General features: G+C 54.7%; 10 protein-coding genes across 10 annotated transcripts; 4 read left to right on the top strand and 6 right to left on the bottom strand.

Moving 5' to 3' along the window:
• Positions 1–152: 152 nt before the first annotated feature.
• CC84DRAFT_64154 (uncharacterized protein) lies at positions 153–1,137 on the bottom strand. The gene has a single exon (XM_018186986.1). The coding sequence runs from the start codon at positions 888–890 to the stop codon at positions 234–236; it is 657 nt and encodes a 218-aa protein (XP_018042344.1). The 5' UTR covers positions 891–1,137; the 3' UTR covers positions 153–233.
• CC84DRAFT_64143 (uncharacterized protein) lies at positions 974–2,470 on the bottom strand. Its single transcript, XM_018186985.1, has one exon. It carries the CDS (start codon positions 2,186–2,188, stop codon positions 1,058–1,060), a length of 1,131 nt encoding a protein of 376 aa, XP_018042343.1. The 5' UTR covers positions 2,189–2,470; the 3' UTR covers positions 974–1,057.
• Positions 2,471–2,505: 35 nt separating this feature from the next.
• CC84DRAFT_1159386 (uncharacterized protein) lies at positions 2,506–3,851 on the top strand. Its single transcript, XM_018177218.1, has one exon. It carries the CDS (start codon positions 2,753–2,755, stop codon positions 3,752–3,754), a length of 1,002 nt encoding a protein of 333 aa, XP_018042342.1. The 5' UTR covers positions 2,506–2,752; the 3' UTR covers positions 3,755–3,851.
• Positions 3,852–3,966: 115 nt separating this feature from the next.
• On the top strand, positions 3,967–5,381 carry CC84DRAFT_1159385 (acid phosphatase precursor). Its single transcript, XM_018177217.1, has one exon. It carries the CDS (start codon positions 4,252–4,254, stop codon positions 5,293–5,295), a length of 1,044 nt encoding a protein of 347 aa, XP_018042341.1. The 5' UTR covers positions 3,967–4,251; the 3' UTR covers positions 5,296–5,381.
• Positions 5,382–7,581: 2,200 nt separating this feature from the next.
• Positions 7,582–8,641, top strand: CC84DRAFT_64098 (endoglucanase IV). Its single transcript, XM_018186983.1, has one exon. It carries the CDS (start codon positions 7,678–7,680, stop codon positions 8,467–8,469), a length of 792 nt encoding a protein of 263 aa, XP_018042340.1. The 5' UTR covers positions 7,582–7,677; the 3' UTR covers positions 8,470–8,641.
• CC84DRAFT_64112 (uncharacterized protein) lies at positions 8,642–10,391 on the bottom strand. The gene is made up of 3 exons (XM_018186984.1): positions 9,616–10,391; positions 8,841–9,540; positions 8,642–8,785 (listed from the first exon to the last, which is right to left on the bottom strand). The coding sequence occupies exons 1-2, from the start codon at positions 10,280–10,282 to the stop codon at positions 8,870–8,872; spliced, it is 1,338 nt and encodes a 445-aa protein (XP_018042339.1). The 5' UTR covers positions 10,283–10,391; the 3' UTR covers positions 8,642–8,785; positions 8,841–8,869.
• Positions 10,392–12,641: 2,250 nt separating this feature from the next.
• CC84DRAFT_1182776 (uncharacterized protein) lies at positions 12,642–14,982 on the bottom strand (the record flags this gene model as incomplete). The annotated part of the gene is made up of 5 exons (XM_018180646.1): positions 12,642–13,095; positions 13,226–13,896; positions 14,047–14,375; positions 14,425–14,888; positions 14,939–14,982. The coding sequence occupies 5 exons, from the start codon at positions 14,980–14,982 to the stop codon at positions 12,642–12,644; spliced, it is 1,962 nt and encodes a 653-aa protein (XP_018042338.1).
• Positions 14,983–15,501: 519 nt separating this feature from the next.
• Positions 15,502–16,680, bottom strand: CC84DRAFT_1159383 (uncharacterized protein). The gene has a single exon (XM_018177216.1). It carries the CDS (start codon positions 16,500–16,502, stop codon positions 15,585–15,587), a length of 918 nt encoding a protein of 305 aa, XP_018042337.1. The 5' UTR covers positions 16,503–16,680; the 3' UTR covers positions 15,502–15,584.
• A 17-nt stretch (positions 16,681–16,697) lies between these two features.
• CC84DRAFT_64091 (uncharacterized protein) lies at positions 16,698–17,029 on the top strand. The gene has a single exon (XM_018186982.1). The coding sequence runs from the start codon at positions 16,770–16,772 to the stop codon at positions 16,959–16,961; it is 192 nt and encodes a 63-aa protein (XP_018042336.1). The 5' UTR covers positions 16,698–16,769; the 3' UTR covers positions 16,962–17,029.
• CC84DRAFT_1254331 (uncharacterized protein) lies at positions 16,877–18,527 on the bottom strand. The gene is made up of 2 exons (XM_018184452.1): positions 17,967–18,527; positions 16,877–17,914 (listed from the first exon to the last, which is right to left on the bottom strand). Exons 1-2 carry the CDS (start codon positions 18,288–18,290, stop codon positions 17,099–17,101), a joined length of 1,140 nt encoding a protein of 379 aa, XP_018042335.1. The 5' UTR covers positions 18,291–18,527; the 3' UTR covers positions 16,877–17,098.
• Between the last annotated feature and the right edge of the window lie 574 nt (positions 18,528–19,101).

Raw genomic sequence — 19,101 nt, 5'->3', positions numbered from 1 at the left:
GTCAGCTTCGCCAAGAAGCACCAACTTGATTGGCTGGCGAACAAGGGCTTCCTCAGTATGGAAGCTTTCTGATTGATCATGGGTCCTTTCGTGACGGTTGCGGTCCTTTGGTTACAGGAAATCTTCGTTGCAGATGGAGCATTTATGAGGTCTGTCGGAGCTGATTATGTGCGTTTTTGAAAGGTGTCTACTATATTGGCCCATATCGTCCACTAAATGACCAGCCATTCACATCAGGTCGCACCGCCGATCAAAAAACCTGCACATCTCTGGTACACACAGGGAACCCTTCTTGGAGGAGGCGCAAGGCGTCTCGGATAAAGTCCATCTCCAGGAGTGTATATATATCCTTCAGTGTGAGAGTGGACAGTCCTTGCTGTGACCTCTGTCGTGTTTGCATGTACGCTCCAAAGTGGGACGGAACTTAAGTTCCTGCGAACTAACACTTGGCTCACTAGCTGACCTTTCTTGGAAAACTGTGATTCCTCTGTCGTAGATTTACTGGCCGCACCTTCTGAGCCATCCCCACCTCCTTCACCGTCCAGATGATGGAATGTGAGTGCAGAAAGAATATCAGAACTGCGCGGTATTGTGAGAGAGTCTAGCCCAAGACTAGGGATGGTGTCCGTCTGTAAGAGAGTCCACCAGCACGTTTCCGTATGCAGGGTCCATGTCTGAAGTCCGCAGATGCTGGTGTTGGCGTGGCCGTTACTTGTCCAAAATATGTAGGCGAAGTAAGTGTAGCTGTGTTTCACTTGCTCTTCACGTGCAGTAACTCTACTCAAGTTGTTGCAGATGAGGCTGAGAGAAGGCTGGCACCTCGTGAATACCAAAGCTCTTCTTCTTCGTGCATACCGCCCACTCACAGCGAATCCCTGCCGTGCATGCATGATGTACGCCTCGCTTAGACAGTTGGCTGGACGAGGTGGGACATGAAGCTGCAAATTGTATTGAAGACGCTGGATGCATGTACGTATGTGCTCATTAGTAAACTGGGTATATGCAAAGCAACAACAACAAGCCGAATCAAGCAAAACACCGTGCCGATGCACACAACCTATCTGATCTTCGCAATGCGCTTCTTCGCAATCTTCATCTTGCCGTCGACGCGCTCGACGTCGTCGCCGAACTGGTTGAGGAGCTCGTTCTGGTACTGCAGCTCGTCGTTGATCTGGACGCCCATCTCTTTCATCCGCCTGACCACGGTGGTTAGATCCACTAGATCCTGGTCTTGCTCGGCAATGATCTGTTCCTGGAGCTGGAGCACGCCGTCGTTGTCGAGCTCCCGGGTGCGTTCGGTTTCTTTGGCGGGGCCGCCGAGGACGCGGCCTGATCTGCCAGCACCTTGGTTGGCCCGACTGAAAAGGCCGGCTTTCTGCTCGTTGGTCGCGGCAGCCGAATTCGTCGACGGTGCGGATGAGGTGGACCCCGACGCGGCAGCCTTGACGGCCAAGGTGTTCAGCACGCTCTCCAGGCCGTCGCGCTCCTTGCGGGATGTGCCGATGAGATCGCGTCGTCGCCGTATCTCGCCGTCGCCGAGCTTGTCACCGCCCCATCCATCGCCGCCGCCGCCCAGCCTGGTCAAGCCCTCTTCCAGCGCGGATAGAAGGGTGCCGGCTCTGACAAGCCCTTTCTTCGCGTTCGCGCCTGCTTCGTGCTGCGCCGTGGCAGCGGTGGCTTGCTCTCTCGACGTCAACCACCGTCGGGCGTCCTGCAGGTTGCTCTTCACCTCCTGGTACTTGTCCAGCCAGTCCGTGCTATCTCTGACTCTGTCCTTGCCGAACTGCGCGCCGGGAAGATTGGCCGTCTTCTTGTCTTTGTCGCTGCCGAGGTCGAGAAACTCGCGGTACGCCGGTGTGACACGCCATCGCCCGTCTTCACTTGTCTCGATCGCCTGCAGGTACTGCTCCAGCGCTTGTCTGCGTTTCTCGATCTGTTCTGGAGAGCCGAGGGTGCTGCCGAGGCCAAGGAAGCCGCCAAGCCAGGATTTCGGAGGCAGAGACGCTGGAGGTGGGCCGACGTGGGAGCGCAGTGTTGAGTCGAGCGCCGCAAAGTCCGAGTAGCGCTTTCGCAGGGACGTCGATGCCCGCGGGAAGGGGTGCTCGATGCGGATCTCGTACGTGGTGAACTCCTTGCCACCGTCTGATTCTGTGTGCGTCGTCGGTATCGACAGTCGGAGAGGCGCCATGGTGGTGTGTTGAGACGACGGAAAGAGGGCGCCGTCCGAGGCGGGTACCTAGACAGGCGGCGGCGCGAGGATGGGTCGCGTGCTGGGGCGGGTGGCCCTCTGCAAACCAAGGTCCAGATTCACTGCAAAGCCCAATAAATTGGGTGGAGGATACGAGAGCAACACCAGCAATAGATGCAGCAGAGGAGTGGATTAACCAGAAAGACGGTGCCTGCTTCCAGGGTCCTTCAATGCCTGACGTCGGTGGAGACAGGACCGCGATGACGCTAGCCTCGCGCCACGTGCCGAGGGTTGCTCCACTCTCGTCCACCCTTCGAGTCCGTGAGCGGAGCAGCATCCAACATGAAGCCATCCAGGCTATCGTGTGTGTGTGAATTGGACCACGTTTGATGGCTGTCACTCCCCCAGCGCGAGTGGAAGGCGCGCCTGGGAATTCGTCCGAAAGGATTATGGAGGAACACGGATGAACACTCGTACGAATACGAACGCATACTTATACCTGTCTAGCAGCCTTGCCTTGTCTCTCCAGTCTCACCAAGTCCTCAATCTCAGCGTCCTTCAAGCATGGTCGCCTACAAGGACATCCAAGCGTCCAACGCCTCCATCAATGACGCAAACGCCCCGCGCGTGGCTGTCTTCGTGGGAGGAACCTCTGGCATCGGCCAGCTCACCCTTCGCGCTCTGGTAGCGACGGGAACCAGCCTACGAATCTACCTTATCGGGCGCCCGAGCTCCGAGGAGCGTAGCCGCCGCTTCATTCAGGAATTGCAAACCGTGAACGCCAGCGCTGAAGTGATCTGGGTTGAAGCCGACGTCTCGCTGCTCGCCGAAGGGAAGAAGGCGTGTGAACATATCAAGAGCAGGGAATCCCGCATTGACCTTCTCTTCCTTACGACAGGATATTCACCCTTCGGCGTCCGTCAAGAGACTTCTGAAGGCCTCGAGACGTCACTCGTACTATCCTACTACACACGCATGCTATTTATCTTGCACTTGCTTCCTCTCTTGAGGAAATCCGAAGCTCCGCGGGTCGTCAGCGTCTTGGGCGGTGGCATGGAACGCACGAGCAGCATCAACGTGGACGACATTGACCTTGAGAAACCGGGTAGCTTCGGCATCACGACCGCCCAGCCACATTATGCGGCCCTGCAAACCGTCTTCCTGGACAAGGCGGCGTCTGAACACCCAGATGTTACCTTCATTCATGCTTGGCCGGGCATGGTGAATACAGGAAACGTGTGGAGAGGGCTGCACGCGAGTCAATCTATTCTGTATTGGTTTATCTGGGGTCTACTTGAGCCGCTGATCCGATTGATATCTTCCACAGATGATGTGGCAGGTCAAAGAAATTTGTTTCTGTGCACCAGCGCTGCGTTCGGGGGCCGTGGTGTGCCCTGGACAGGACAGGCTGGCACGAGCACGCTAAGGACGCGCGACGGAGGACTGTTCCTTGCCAACTACAAGTGCGACTCGACTCCAAATGACAAAGTCGTCCACGTGCTGAGGGAAAAGGCGTCGGCGAAGGTTTGGGAGCATACACATGAAGTCTTGAGACCGTACCTGTAGGCTGAAGACTGATATGGACATTGGGCATGTCGAGCTTATCACGACTGGAGCTATCGCATCTACTGCGCCGCTTCTTCCGCACAAATATTATCCATGCATCTTTCCAGCATCGTTGACGTTAGTATATGTCGTTAGCCTACAGCTACGATCCACCGTACGTAGCCAGGCGCCGACCTCCGAGGCCCTGCTTATCTCCACCTTCCCCTCTCCGTTTAGCCTCATGAGCTTACCCCAACTCTTCGCACCTCTTATCACCCGGGAACGTGGAACTCGGTAGACAAGCCCGCCTGCCAGCGGTGATTGACCGATGCTGCGAGCCAGCACGGTACCTGCATGCTTAGCGAACTGCTAGTTGCATAGGGAAGGGGAGCACGCGACAGTCGGTCTGCGCGGCATCGGCGAGACGCGCTGCCCACAGCGTTTAAGAGGCACCATGGCCCTCCTGCAGCTCTGCCTCCATCGTCAATTGACTTCTTGATCGTTGCCATTGAGCCAAGATGAAGGTCGCCACCACTCTCGCGGCAGCGTTGTCGCTCGCTCCCACCGCAACGGCCCTCAACATCCTCATGAACAATGACGATGGCTTCGGGTCTGGCAACCTCCGCGAGCTGTACAAGCTGCTCAAGGCTGCGGGCCACGACGTTCTCATCGTCGCGCCTGCAACCCAGCAGTCTGGTCAGGGCGGCCGCTCTGACTTCTCCACATATGCCAACCTCACCTCCCCCGCGCAGTACGACATCGTGCCCGCTGGGGCGCCCGCTGTGGGAACGGATCCCAACGACAGCAGCATCTGGTACTACAACGGCACCCCTGCGGCATGCACGTTTGTAGCCCTGGACTACGTGCTCCCTCGATACTACCCAGGATGGACTCCCGATCTGGCACTCGCGGGGCCTAACTATGGCACCAACCTCGGGCCCTTCGTGTACAGCCTGAGCGGCACACTTGGTGCCACGTACGCCGCTGTCTCGCGCTCCATCCCCGCAATCGCTCTGAGTGCCAGCAACTCTGCTGTGGCTTACTTCAACGTGACCAACGCCACGCACCCGGCTGCCCTCGCAGCGAAAGCCTCCTATGCCGTGGTGGAGCAGTTTATCAACGCGACTACCGAAGGCTCCGCCGTCCTGCCCCTCGGCTACGGCATCAACGTCAACATTCCCGAGCTGTCTGACGACACCCTCCCGCCGGTCGTCAAGTCCCGCCTCACGGGCGAGGCCGAGACCGACGTCGCCGTGTATGACGAGGATAAGAAGACGTTCACCTGGGGCAATGTGCGGCCGCTTGCTGCTGGCGTGAACGCGTGCTACAACGGGGACTGCAGTCTCCCTGGCGAGACATATGTCGTTGCAAACGGCGGCATCAGTGTCAGTGTGTTTACGATCGATTACGATGCGCCGAGTGTGCCGTATACGGAGATGGTCTTTGCAAAGGTGGAGAGCTTGTTCAGTGCCGGTAGTGGGAGGAATGACACGGAGGGTTATCAGACCAAGCCGGCTCAGAAGAAGAGGATGATGACAGGGAGGGACGTTTATCGTATGTAAAAGCTAAGCATGGACATGTGTGGAGCTCAAAAGTTACACGACCATGAAGCCACGAAGCCGTTCAAGTCTTCTATCATTCACCTCCCTAGCCGCCCTCATATGCTTGTTGCAGTTTCATACAGCACATTCGAAATCTTACGCCGTCGCCTTCACCCCCGCTACTCCTTCAGCCACTCGAAAGTCGTCTTGCCATTTCCCAGCACACCTGCATCATCCCTGACACTCACCATTTCAGAACACGCTTCATCCAACGCCTCCATTCTCTCCACCGCAGAATACTCCTTTCTGAAACCAGCATTAAACACGCTCAGTGCATTCCACATGTAATCTCTAGCACCCTCCCACTCCCAACATCCCCATCTAAATCACTCATCCCGAGATTTTCAATCCCTAGTGCGTCCACCCAAAGTGGCAGATCCGTTAAAGAATCATGCCTGCACCCTTTCACCACCCAAAGCGGAAAACGAAAGCGAAGGTCCAAAGCCAAAGGAAAAATCTTGCCAGGCAAAGAAGGGCAAGGAAGGAGCGACTGAATGGGCATACCGGAATGAAGGGTAAAGAAACCCTACGCGAAGTGCTCGAAAACTTGCTCCCATCCTACTTATTTCCTAGAATGACTCACCCAACTTCGCCTGGTGCTAAGGGTAAAGGGAAAACAAAAGAGGAAAATATTGTGGACGTGAATTACATCTCCATTACCGGAGCGAGCTTGTTCATCAAAAACACGTCTATCACTACTACTTTGATACAACCAAGGATTGAGAGACTTTGGTGTCCGTCAGAAAGGCCCCACTACTTTCACAACGTAAAGTGTCTGATGACACCCAATGATTTCTTCAACATTGTTGCATTCACTGGTGCATCGCAGGAAAAGTACTGTGTAGGCAAAACGGTTCCACAAAAACCGCACGAGATTGTTCCGGAGGCGGCTGGACTTGGTGGCAGATGTCTTGTTCCGAACCGAAACTATTTCATACTACCCGGCAACGGAGAGATGGAGCGAGACTACGGCGGCCCCGTCGTAAACGACATGGAACGCTACCGGCACTATTCAATCAGTTTCAAATCTTCAGACCCAAAAACTCGCCAGACAGTTGACGTTCGTAAGGACTATAAAAGATACTACGAGATGTTTGAAGAGACAGAGCAGCTCCACGATGTGCGGACTGAGCCTCAGGATTGAACTTGACTTCGGTCTGCTCATCCAGAATTGTGTCAACGTCTTGCGACCCAAGAGTTTACGATTGTACATGCAGTCAAGAAGGTCTATGCGTCTACTCCTGGCTGTCTCTCCCACATGAAGGCCAGCTGAGCGTTTGGCAACCGTCATAATCACAACTTCCCCGAAGTGTGTTTTCTGCTACACATCCTTGCGCCACAATTCTGAGGGTCTCAATTTTAACTTAATGCGCAACCTCATTGATAACTTCTAAAAGAGTTCACGGCAGCCAAAGGAGGGGTTAAAAGCGCGCACCAGGCTTTGAATATGGATGGAAGACGCAGTGTACACGTGAATTGGACAATGGAAAATGGAAAACAGAAGATTATTGCTGCAGGTCAGATGTTAAGGGGTTTTGACAAGGCACCAAGGGAAGTGCAGAGTATGGTCAGACACAAGTGCGTTGAATAGGGCAGTGGCCTGGCGGTTCCAAGCGCGCCTTTGCATCCCAGCACGCAAGTCTTTGTATGTACTTTTCAATGTTCTTTCTCTCTCTTTTGCATACTACAGAGAGAATGGCGAGATTGACAACCGACAAAGTTAGACGAGACCGAGGCCTGAGTAAAATCGAATGTATCTATGAGTAACGCTCCTTCGCACAAATCAACACTACACAGCCTTTACCCACAGCAATTTACGCTTGGCGGGCATCCAAGCCGCAGTAATTTCCTCTATACCACTATTCGTGCCGACTCCAGACATGTTGACGAACCACATGAGCCGAGCGCGCGTTGATCTTAGCCAGTGTTGGGCGTTTCAAATTACCATGTTGTTTCGACCATATAGGCGCCGGCAGCTCGGGTCACGGCAGGGATCGTGACCTCACACGAACAATATAACCGATGCATAGCATCACGTGGTCGCCGAGTGTATAGTAGCACTGTGGAAATAGACGGATTGAGCACGTTTTCGTGGAGTTCGGCCCCACGTAACAGAAGTGTAGTTGGTAAATTGCAATGCGTGTCCTGCATAAAATGCTCTGGAGGCCGCTGGTCACTTTCGGGCGGCGATGCCCAGAACACGGCCAACGAGATGCGAAGATAATCTCAGAATCTTGTTACTAGTTGAATACAGCACCAGATCAGTGTAGGCTCAGCAACACTCCTCCTGGCGCAAGACACTCTCCTCGAACTTCTGACAAGACGCTCGCTGGCGTCGCAACAATGCGCCTCTCACCCGGTCTCTTCCTGACGGCACTCCTTCCCACCGCGTCCGCCCACGGCCGCATCACAAACATCACCACGCCCACCGGCACCGTCTACCAAGGCTGGGACCCCGCCACCCCGCAAGCACAACTCCAAGACCTCACCGCCTGGCGCGCGGCCAACCTCGGAAACGTTTATGTCCCACCCTCGCAGTTCAACACCTCCAACATAACATGCCACTTCAACTCCACGCCAGGCGCGCTACACATCCCTACCGCGCCAGGAGACGTGCTGAGAGTCCAGTGGAACGAGTGGCCTGCGTCGCACAAGGGGCCGGTCTTGACGTACCTGGCCACGTGCGCAGGTTCGTGCGCGGGGGCGGATAAGGAGACGCTGGACTGGGTCAAGATCGACGAGGTAGGGTGGCTGAATAGTTCGGGAGCGGACGTGCTGCCGCTGGGAGGGACGTGGGCGACCGATGTGCTGCGGGCCAACGGAGCGAGTTGGATGGTGAAGGTGCCCGAGGCGTTGGTGGACGGGAGCTATGTGCTGCGGCATGAAATTATCGCGCTGCATGTGGCAGAGGAGGTGGATGGGGCGCAGGCGTATCCGCAGTGTGTAAACTTGAAGGTTTCGGGTGGTGGAGGTAAGGATGCGAAGAAGCTGGAAGGTGGTGTTGTTGGGGAGAAACTGTACGGTGTGAGGGACAAAGGCGTATTGGTGAATATTCATGGAAACGTGACGGGGTACGAGATTCCGGGACCGAGAGTCTGGGAGCATGCAACGAGATTCAAGCAACCGAATGAGTAGTAGCATTCTTGAAATTGCTCGAAAGGAAGAAAGGAACAGGTCTATTGTGTAATTCCCGGTGGGATAGACGTGCTACTAAGGCAGAGTTCGATAGAACGTTTTGGACAAGAAAGCCAAGAGGAGACTATAAGCAGCCTCAGGACTTGAGAGTAGCTCGGGCAAGAAGGCGAGCGTTGCAAAGACAACTAGAAAAAATATACCCGTCAGACCGGACAAATCAATGAGCAAACTCCACTAGCATGCGTGCTTAGAAGCAATGGGGGTTGTTGTGCCCATCAGCCGGGATCCATCGTGTCTTGCATGTGCCTAATGCCCCCTTCGACATATGTTAGTTTCCGTGGAAAACATCTGAAGGATGTAGCTCAACATACAGATACCGCTCTGCCATCTTTCGAATAGTTCATCCCGTGATCGTGGAGGCTAGATCGTGGGCGGCTTTCGCAATTTCGCTCATGTATCCCAACTCATTGTTCAGTCTCCACCAAGCTACATCAGAGAGAAAGTCGCGTCGTCCGTCACTGAAGTATGCATGCATAGCTTTCAGGATGTCGTCCCACGCCGCGAGACAGTACCAATCAGCCGGTCGGAAACGCAGATTTGCTCCGCGGTTGAGTAGCAAGCGGACAGCGTCCCAACGGTAGTCCTTCACAGACACGGCAAGCATGAGGAAGGGGTTGGGCTCTTTCCGGTCCGGTTCCGGGCCGGACCCTAGCTGGTTCCTCAGCTCTTGTCTCACGCTGGGTTTGATGAGGTACTGGAGCCCATGCTGGAATCGGGCGCTGATCCATCGCAGGACCCGCATCTTCTCGAGTTTGTACTTTGGGTTGTTAGATAGCATCAAGTCCGCACCGTTGTTCAGCAAGACCAGAACTGTATCCTGGCAACCAATTCGCACAGCTGCTGGTACTGGGAGAGACCAAAAGCCTCTGTTCATGATCCTTGGGCCATCCGGACTCGCACCCAAGCGAAGAAGCTCCCCGACGAGCGCTGCACGAGCTTTGCTGCTTGGAGCCTGCGTTATGGCTGTTAGAATAGGGTTTACATGCTCAAGAACAGGCCATTCGACAAGTCCTAAATATCGTGAAAATGAGTTAGCAAAGTCCAGCGAGTGTGAAGGTCAATACTACGGGCGCGAGATGCGCTTACCTGCCACTTCGAAGTTCTGGTTGATGTTGAGTTTGTTCTTCTCAAAGAAGAGACCCGCAATAGTGACTTGGCCGTTCATACACGCGTTCGCAAAGGCATCAATGTAGCATCTGCGGTTGTCATCGTGCGCCATGTCCAACACTAATGACATGAAGGAAGCATCATCGCTGGCCAAGGCTTCGGCTAGGAAGGCTGGGAAAGTTTTAGAAGCCACCACCGGCAAGAAGTCGTCGCCAAGCTCTAGGATATCTCTGGCAATGTCCAGTTTTCCGTTCTTGAGTGCACATGCAGCGCCCCCAATCAGTGCATGTGGAGAGATGTCTTCGAGCGCAAGAGAATCCTTGAGGACGTCCAGAATTTCATCGATGACGCTATACTGTCCGGCGAATGCTGCAGCACAAAATGCGTACGGGAAGGCGTACGAATTGTTCCACATCTCGCACTTAGACGGGCTCAGAACGACTTGCAATACCTCATAGTGTCCAATCGCAGCGAGTGCCCCAATGCAAGCTTGTGGGAATGTCTCCTCCCACTTCTTGATGAGGTTCCTGTTCGTTGCCGAATTCCTATCCTGAGTTAGGAGCCGCAGAAAATCCTGTTCCGAGCAGATTTGGCCTGTCATCTTCGCATTGTTGGCCCAGTCGCTTTGTCCATGATGATACACCATGACTATACTATATTAGCTTTTGGCTCAAACCTGAACAACCGTGCCTGGGGTCAACGAGCTTGTATCAACTTGAGATACGTCTACAGCAAAAGGCGCATGATACTCACAGCCTCTAGCTGATCATGTCGGGCTCGTACACCACTCACCGTCGCAGAGGATGGACTCTCGCTCAATCCGAACATCATCGCGAATACGCTCGCCAGAGATCTCTTCGATACGATGAAGCACCCTGGTGATGTAATCTGGCAAGAAGTATGGCTCACGCTCCAGCTTCTTCGTGCGCCAGCTCTTCATTGGTTCCAGCTTTCCCAGCCGATATTGCCTCACGCGAATCTTAAGGAAGGAGGCCAGGTTCACTCTCAGGATCTTGCGGCCAAGTCCCCTTCCAAAGTCAGAAATGGGGCATCGCTTGAGAACGACGTTGAGGGTCTCCGTATAGAGAGTCTTGGATCCTAACAATGTATTGTTAATATGTTTTCCCTGTGATTTCCTGAGGCAGTCACGGATTAGACGCATAGAAGTCTGGAGGAATAAAGGGTGAAAGTTTAGATGTACGTATGGACAGCAAAAGCAGACCTCAATGCAGGTTCTAGACCCAGGTCGTCGACGAGGTAGAGGCAGGTCAACCGCATCAGCTCTCGAGGGAGGTCTTGTGGCCCCATGATGGCGACACAAGGTTTGGCGACTGAAAAGTGGTGGTTGTTTTGGCGGTGCGGGGAGATGGAAGCAGTAGCTGGGTTTGATTTTATAGCTTCTGCACGCACGCTAGTCGGCCGACTACCTGCGCGGGCCACAATATGATGCAAGCTTCACTATGAAAGCGGTGCCCTGAATGGGTTTGGTATTGCGTACGCGCAGCTCTCCCACTGCCTGGCTTTCTCCAAGCTAGGCTAAGCAAGCGGGCCGCCAGGAATACGGTCCTGCGTCGCTGTAGAGAACCATCACGGCGTCCCCTTGCCGCGAGGGAGAAGTGTCTCGAGGTTATGGGCCGTCGAATCCCGATAGACCAAGAGGAGACTGAGCATCACTCTCCTTCTTCTATCGAGCGAGCAGGTGGACAGCCGACTTGACTACCACGACGCTCCCCGTGCGGGCGCGTCCCTTCCTACATCATGCTGCGGCGGACTAACGTCTTGAAAAGACGAGCTTCGAGGCGAAGGGAAGAAACGGGCTGCCTTGACTCGAATGCGATTGCCCCTCTTTACTAACAAGCGGGACAGGCTACCTCGAGAATGGTGAAGTTGCGCCATCTTCGGAGGGGCACATCGTCGCGCTACTCTCTCGACTCGAGCCGTACCCTGCATCCGCACCCGGGAAACGCCCTCGCATGATAACCCGGTGATTCAATCATACTCTACGCTCTGAGAACTGACGCCGTCGATTGCCAGGCAGCATGCCCGATCTCGAGATCCGCCGCACGCTGCTTCCCATTTCTCTCGCATTTGACCACCGACATAGGAGACAGTTGCCGCCAGCGATTGGCGTGATGAAGACGCATGCCATGGGGATTGCGAGGTTGATGAGGTCCGATCTGGGTCATCCATGCCTCAAGCCAGAGCCCGAGACAGAAGAGCTAAGTGGTGCCAAGCTACTTGCATAAGGTGATCTTGGCAGAGACGTTGTAGAGGATGGCAACGGAGGAGGAGAGGATAGCGAAGAGGAGGGCGTCGACAAGGGACCAGAATCGAAACCTTCTGACCGCGCGCCGGTAGAGCAATATACGAAGCCTGAAAATAAGGCGAAGCCCAACGCTAGCGTAAGGAGTCGTCCAATGGAGGGCAGCAGTGCTTTCATCCAAGCAGAAGATGTTATAGTGGTCCCTTGAGCAGTGGGTCAGATGCAACCTTGATAACAGTCTCAGGACCGTTGTTGTTCCAAGAAACGAACTCGCCGTTGGGAGAACAGCAGCGGTCACTGGCTCCCAGAATCAGCAGTAGTGGTCGTGAAGGGACGCCACACCCGTAAAATAGAAGTCGTTCGTACAAGGAACAGTCGGGAGAAAGCCAGTGGTATACGACAATACGATTCCATTGGACTCAGCGAGGCGTGGCATACATAACGACGTCAGATCGGCGCGTTTCATACCGCCAGCGTTGTCTGTGTCACTTAGACCGCTCTCTCAGCTACCGAGGCATATTTCATACGGTCATGCTAATGTAGGAGACCTGCGTCTTTAGCAATCGATACAGACTTTGTCTGACATCGCCTAGATGCAAAGAGCAAGGGACCCAAAGATACTCCAGTGCCGATGACGAACACAACAGCTGCATAGAGTGTCGAGACCCGACGGCCCGACCTTCCATGCGCTGGGACTGGGCGACAAGAGCCGGAGACAGCCTTTTTGTTCCAGAGGTATACTTCAGCTTGGCAAGTTTAAATCCCATGACGCCGGATCCAGGATATCAGAATTGAACCACTCCAGACTAGGCTGAGCCTGGAACAACTGCCACATCATATCGTCCTGCCACGGCTCCTTCACTGGGCTCTCTTCTTGCGGTTCTCCTGTCAGTTGCGAAGTCGCTAAGCCATCTTCAGCTGCGGTAGCTTCATTTCCAGAAGCAAAGTTCAAGAGCAGACCAGCCTGCTGTTCTTGCACAATCGCCGCACTTCCGTGCTGTTGAACGAGCGGCCTACAAAGCGCAAGGAGCGCGTTGCAAAGACGTGTGAGGCGCTCTACGTGCTTGTTCTCGATGACGAGGGAGGAGACGCTGTCAACCACGTCCTGAAGAAGTTGAAAGTCGCGCACATCCGAGGTACCAACGACATTGCAGAAGAGGACGAAGAAGGGTGAAAGCGGGTATGAGAGTATTGTCCTGCGATGTTATGTTAGTGGACGCGGAAGGGAACGTTGATGGGCAAGCGCATAAGTCGCCCGCGCACGGTTTCTCGTGGCGGCGCCGGGGCAAAGGAGTGAGGAGGGATCGCTCGGATAGCTGGACTCACCAAGCAAGATACGGACTATACTCCTCCAAAAAGTGGTCTTGTTGCTTAGCAAGATCCTGTATTGACTTTACGCACTGCAAAGCGCGACGCGCAGCGTATAGGCACCTCTCGCGCTCAGAAACACAGAAGCATACGGTGTTGCTGAGGCGGTGGACTGCTGTTAGCGTTGAGAAAAATTTGAACTCAAGGCTGTGCCAGTGGAGCTGGTAATCTGGGCTGTGGGTGATAGGGCTGTCCGCTCGAGCCTTTTCGATCGTACTGTAAATATCGTCCATCTTTCGGCGCAATTCGTCAACCTGAGGTTCCGCTTCCGGTTTTGGCATCTTCCGCCTCTGACTGGCGAGCGTCAGATCCAGAACCTTCTCGTGAATAGGTACAAGCTCAAGCATGACAAGAGCAAAGATGGCCATAGGGTTGTCTGGGCTGTAGGACACTAGCGAGACGACTGGGATCTGAAGAGGTGGTAATGATGGTGGACGGAGCAGCAAGAGGCTCATGACCCTGTCAAAATGGTAGCACCAAGCCACAGCCGCACGAATTTCCTGCTCCTGTTCGTTCCCGGGGGCCAAGCTGTGAATGTTGTGATAGCCGAGGGCGACAAGAGTGCGCGAAGCGTACGCAGCTAGATTCCAGCAGCTCTGGGAGTTCCCCACGACATACATGAGAATGGACTAGAGACGCAATGTTAGTGTCTGGGTCTTCTGGACAGTGCGTTATCAGGATTGAGCGCTGCGGCGGGTCATGAGTTGTGTTGCATAGGCCACATTGTCAACCCAGAACTGTGTGCCCACGCTGTGGTCCTGGATCAGGACAATACTCACCCCAGTGAGGAGCGCTTGAAGCAGTAATAGACTAGGTCTCGCCATAACGCTCACAGAATTCAAGGCACCAAGCGCCGCATTCAGATGTCTTAACTGCAATTCCTTCACATGTTCCCGGATCGTACGATCCTTCGGCGAGTGTAGCTGGCTCGCATACAGGCTCAGACATGCCTTGAAATGCACAATTACCTTGCACAAATTGAGCGTCTGTTCGCTCGCGGTACCTTCTAGCAGACACATTGCCATCCTGTTTAGTGCTTGAGGCGGAATGTGATCGAGTAGGAACAGCTGCATGTCGGGCCGGTTTCGGTTGGCATCGGATTGTTGGCCTAGGGTAATCAGCTCAAGGCATGAACACGAGGGAAAGAATGTGCTGACTGGCGATTACGATCTGTACAAGCTCGCCTTTCGAGAAGTCTGTTGTTACATTGAGGTTCCAGGCTTGCTCCTCTACACTAGTCGTTGGTCCCTGCGACAACTGGTCGATGAAAGCAATGGCTGTTTCGAAAACGTTTTTCTGATGGCTTTTTAAGCTCTCGTTAAGGGTCAGCTCTTTTTCGATGTGCTCGCGAGCTCCGCCATTGCGATAGAGCTGCGAAGTCACAGAGTCCGGGGGCGAGAGGAGATCCTGTGTGGACGTCACCGTTCCGATGGATCCCGCCTCATTCTTGCTGCGCTTCGCGGGTCGAGGGGATATGTCGTCCCCCATGCTTGACACGCTGTTGGACATGGCTGCTGCTGATGGCGGCACTGAACCAATGGACGAAGCACCTACACCCGTGGTGCGAACAGCATTCTCCAGTGTCGCCAGCTTTTCTACAAGAGCCTTGATTTTCTCGTCTCTATACATAATCAGCAAGCTCTTCGCACTTCCTCGCCCCTCTAGACTCACGTTCTAACCCTCGAAGGCGGCGCCTTCTTCTGTCTTGTTCGCATACATGGCACAGCGGCAGTCGTGCAATTTCTGCACGGATCTTGGCGGTCACATTTTACCTCCAACCATTCAGCACTATGCAAATCACGGTATGTTGAGGACTACAAACCTTTCTCGAGTGGCATAGGTCACAGGCAGGGGTGCCGCCGTGCATAGCCCAGTTTTCTTCCGGCATTATGAGCTGAATGGGGCATCAGGTACATGGGTGTGCGATGGTCAAATGAGCGATATTACTATGGTCGGCAAATACTACTGTGCGCGCTGAGAAAGAGGACGCCATCTAGGTGCATGCTTGGTGACGGAAGAGGAGGCCTCGGCCCGCCAAGATTTCCGAGCCGAGCTAATGCCAGAACGTGGACTAAAATGATGTGCCCATGGATCTTGGGTTTGTTCGTCATGGATGATTCGTGTATCGATAATTCTTAGATGGCGTGCAGACATTTGTAATTTGAAGCGAGCACTTACGAATCCCGATGGCTGGTCACTACAACAAAGGGGCAGATCGAAGAGGACAAGGGTTAAGCAGATGGAGGATGTAATGACATTCAGGATTACTATCGTATCGTACATTCATGAAAACCATCGATTCAGTAATCAGAGCCTCTTACACACCAGGCATCCCCAAAACGGCCCTGATCGCTGGGATCCCTCGCGGCAAGAAATACACTACCCATAATCCTAGGAAGGCAACGACAAGTCCAGTGAACTTTTCAAACCACGTATGGAAGAAGGCCGCCGTCATCAAGAGCATCCACCACATGAAGCCGGCCACACCAAGCGGCAATGGGACTCCTTTCCTCGTGAGTTCGTCCTGCTCAGATGCTGGACTCTTTTCCACAGCTACAGTCGCAACCTTGCCATCATCAAGCACAATTCTGCGACCATCGCGAAGCCCCTCGAACTTCGTAAGAGCGGGTAGGGTCTCGAACCACAGGAGCGCTGAGCCGATGATGAGCAGGAAGACGTGTCCGGAGATATCGTGTCCACCAGCCCACTTGCGACCTGCCCTCTTGCATGCTGCCGCCGTGAGATATACCCTTGCGTCGCTCATGTCTTCCATCGCAGATGGGTCGTTCAGCATTTCACACTGGCCGCCGGTGAAGAGGAATCCGCGGTCGATCAAGGGCGGCCCGAAAAACCATTGCGTGACGAAGCACCACCACAGCGTAATGACGCTGTAACGTAGCATGGCTCGCATCCTCTTGACAGACAAACCCTTGCCGAAACCAGGCCACATTAAGAGAAATGCGACGAATGCAACAGTCGTCCAGCCCCAGCCCTTCTTGACGAACCAGACGTTAAAAATGTTCTTCTTCTTTGCAAAATATGTAGGCGCAAACGCTGGGTCGTGCGACTGGAGATCAGGCGAGTAGGGCGCATTGCGGAAAGCGGGCGTCAGCGTGCTGAGAATGGAGCCGAGCAAGAGTGTGGCAGGATAGATGGCGAGGAGCTGCAGTTCGAGGCGAGTCGGGAAGAACGGTGACCGCGCTGCGGGTGTGGTTCGGATCGTACCGGACGGCATGGTCGAGGTCAGTGGGGCGGGTTGACCGTTCGCTGGCGCTGCTTTGCGTCGTGCTGACATGTCGAGTTTGGAGGAGTAGGAGGAAGCGAGGAGGGATTTTTGAGTTATGTGGGCAAGGGGCATGCCATGGACAGTGTCGTATGAAAGTGGTCGGAGCGAAAGGGTAGAGAACAAGGACAAAAACGCCGCTTGACAGCTACGACAATGACGTTTTGTTGATTATTTGGCGGAGCGCCACTGTGGCTGATGCGCTAACGCCAAGGGGGTATGGTCGCGGCCAGGCTTCTCCAGTCTGCGTTCGTTCATCTTCCATCAACAGCTATAGACACGTTGCTGATGCGTTCGTGCCGCAGCTGTCTGGGGATCCATGCCATGAGAATTGATTCCTATCGTTGGTGTGACCAACAAAACTGCACGTGTCGCTTGCATCCACTAAGTTTGAATCATATAAACTACTAGGATCCAAATGGCAATGCATGCTCATGAATAGATGGAAGAATAGTGCTCGTCTTCCTCGAGCTAACCTCTCGCCGATTCTTCCCATTCACAGTGGCCGTGTCCTCATGCGGTAGTCTGCCACAGCAAGAAAGATCATACTACCGCTTTCCAGCCATCAACTGCATCAGCCCCTTCGCAGCGTTGCCCTTGACCGCCGAGCTCGTCAGCTCGCCTTCCTGAAACCGCTGCAGTTTCCTCAAACCACTTTGTGCGCTTCCGTCGCTGAAGTCATTTTCCGCCCGTTCAGATCTTGGACTCTGGTTCACAGGCGTGGCGTAGTCCAGTCTCTGCTTTACAGGCGATCTGAGCTGTTCAGGCGAGACGACATGTGGTGGAGACGATGGCATATCGTAATCGTGTAATATCCGAGAGGAGGTCGCGGTCGGCAGGAGGACGGGCGCGGGCGTGAGTTTCAAATTGCCGATGGGACGAAAAGGATCGAGGTTCGCTTTAATGAATACCGGGTGGGGATCGCGCTTGGCTGACGATATAGTGATATCTGGCACTTGGTATGCGTCTCTTGATCCATCGAAGGATGGTATGGCCATGGATGTGGACGCGTCTGCTGGCTCGTAATAGGTAGTCTCCCACGTCGATATGATGTCGCTGCCGCTCTTCGCGATTTGGTTCGTCTTGACTTTATATATACCGAAACCGAGTCTCGTACGCAGCAGTTCGGCGCGGGACTTCTTTTCTTCCGCCACTGGCGAGGGTGGTGAGGGAGCGCGTGGCGGGGCGGGCTGCACGCTCTGCTGGCTGGCGCACAGGTCGTAGTTGACCAGGGCAGAGAAAGAGTTGTTGGTGCCCTGTGTGTCCTGCGAGTTGACCGCCTCATGCTGCAGCTCGGGTTCAGGTGTTGGCGTGTTGCGCTCGGTTGGTGACCCTGGCACTGGCAGGTCGACGGTGGTGTTGCTCTGGGCCGAATTAGTTGCGTGACCAACACGTCAGGCTTGAGATGCAAGCTACCGTGTATAGGCGCATTGCAGCCGCGCTCAGTCCAACGTGCCCCGTCGTGCTCCCTCCGACCCTGACCTTCGCGTCGATGCGCTCCGCGTCGTCCACCTCGTTGATGCTCCTCTTCCTGCCCTTGAGCGCGCTGCTAGTCACGTTCTCCTTGTTTCCGAAGAGCTGCGGTGAGAGGGTCTGCATCTGCTTCAGCGGGCTGTGAGCTCGCGTGTTGTCGGACGGATCAGCGCGTTTGGAGGGTGTGTTCAGCGCCTTGGGCGTGAGTTCGCCGAGCGCGCGGCGAGGAGTGCCCTTGGAGGGGGTGCTGGCATGCGAGACAGACATGGCGTAGAAATGGCGTGCGGGGTGCAAGATGCGAGAGCTCCTCTTCTGCTGGGACGCGTGCGTCGAGGCGGGACCAATTGAGCAGGAGCGACCGGACGCGCCGTGTAGAATGGATGAGGGAGGAGCAGGACTGTTCAAGACACGACCAGTGCGATTGAAGCCAGGCTGCCGGGGGAAGGGCACGCGCTCGGTGTTGTTGTGTCGTGTTTGGAGGCGCGTCGTGCTGAAGCTCGAGCTCGAGTCGGGACGATAGCAGGCCCACCCGCCGACCTCCACGTCCAGATGCGGTCCACCAAGCGAGCGTAGGCCTGGCCTATCACCTAGCGTCCGCACGCGATCCCCAGCCTCCATCTCACGAGCGTCCCGCCGAAGCAGTCTTACTCAAGTCGCATCCTGCAGCCTCTTGGGGAACCGCTTACGAGGCTGGCATGGCTTGGGATCGTGAGGCATCTGTGCTCTGCTCGTGGAGCCTCGTATAGTGACACAACAGCTGAGCATTGAAACAAAGCTTTCCGTACCAGGCGACTGGAAACACGCTTCAACGCACTGACTTGCGATTTCTACAGGACCCCTTGGTGCGACTCCTAGGTTTCTCCAGTCTGATGGCTGATATGTGTGCAGCAGCGAAACGCCTTTGGTAGATGAGCGGGCGGCTGCCAGTGCCGTCGCCTGGAAAACCGCCATCATTGAGAATTGCGTCGTCCGCGAATGGTCTGCCGATTGCACGTATATGAACCAAACACTCCACTCCTGGCTCGGACGTTGTCACGCTAAGAAGCATGTGCGACCATTTCGCCGCCGCTGTCGAACT

Source organism: Paraphaeosphaeria sporulosa, assembly GCF_001642045.1.
Source record: "Paraphaeosphaeria sporulosa strain AP3s5-JAC2a unplaced genomic scaffold CC84scaffold_1, whole genome shotgun sequence".
NCBI lineage: Eukaryota > Fungi > Ascomycota > Dothideomycetes > Pleosporales > Didymosphaeriaceae > Paraphaeosphaeria > Paraphaeosphaeria sporulosa.
Note: the sequence above shows the minus strand (reverse complement) of the source record. Positions and strands in the feature narration are given on the sequence as shown.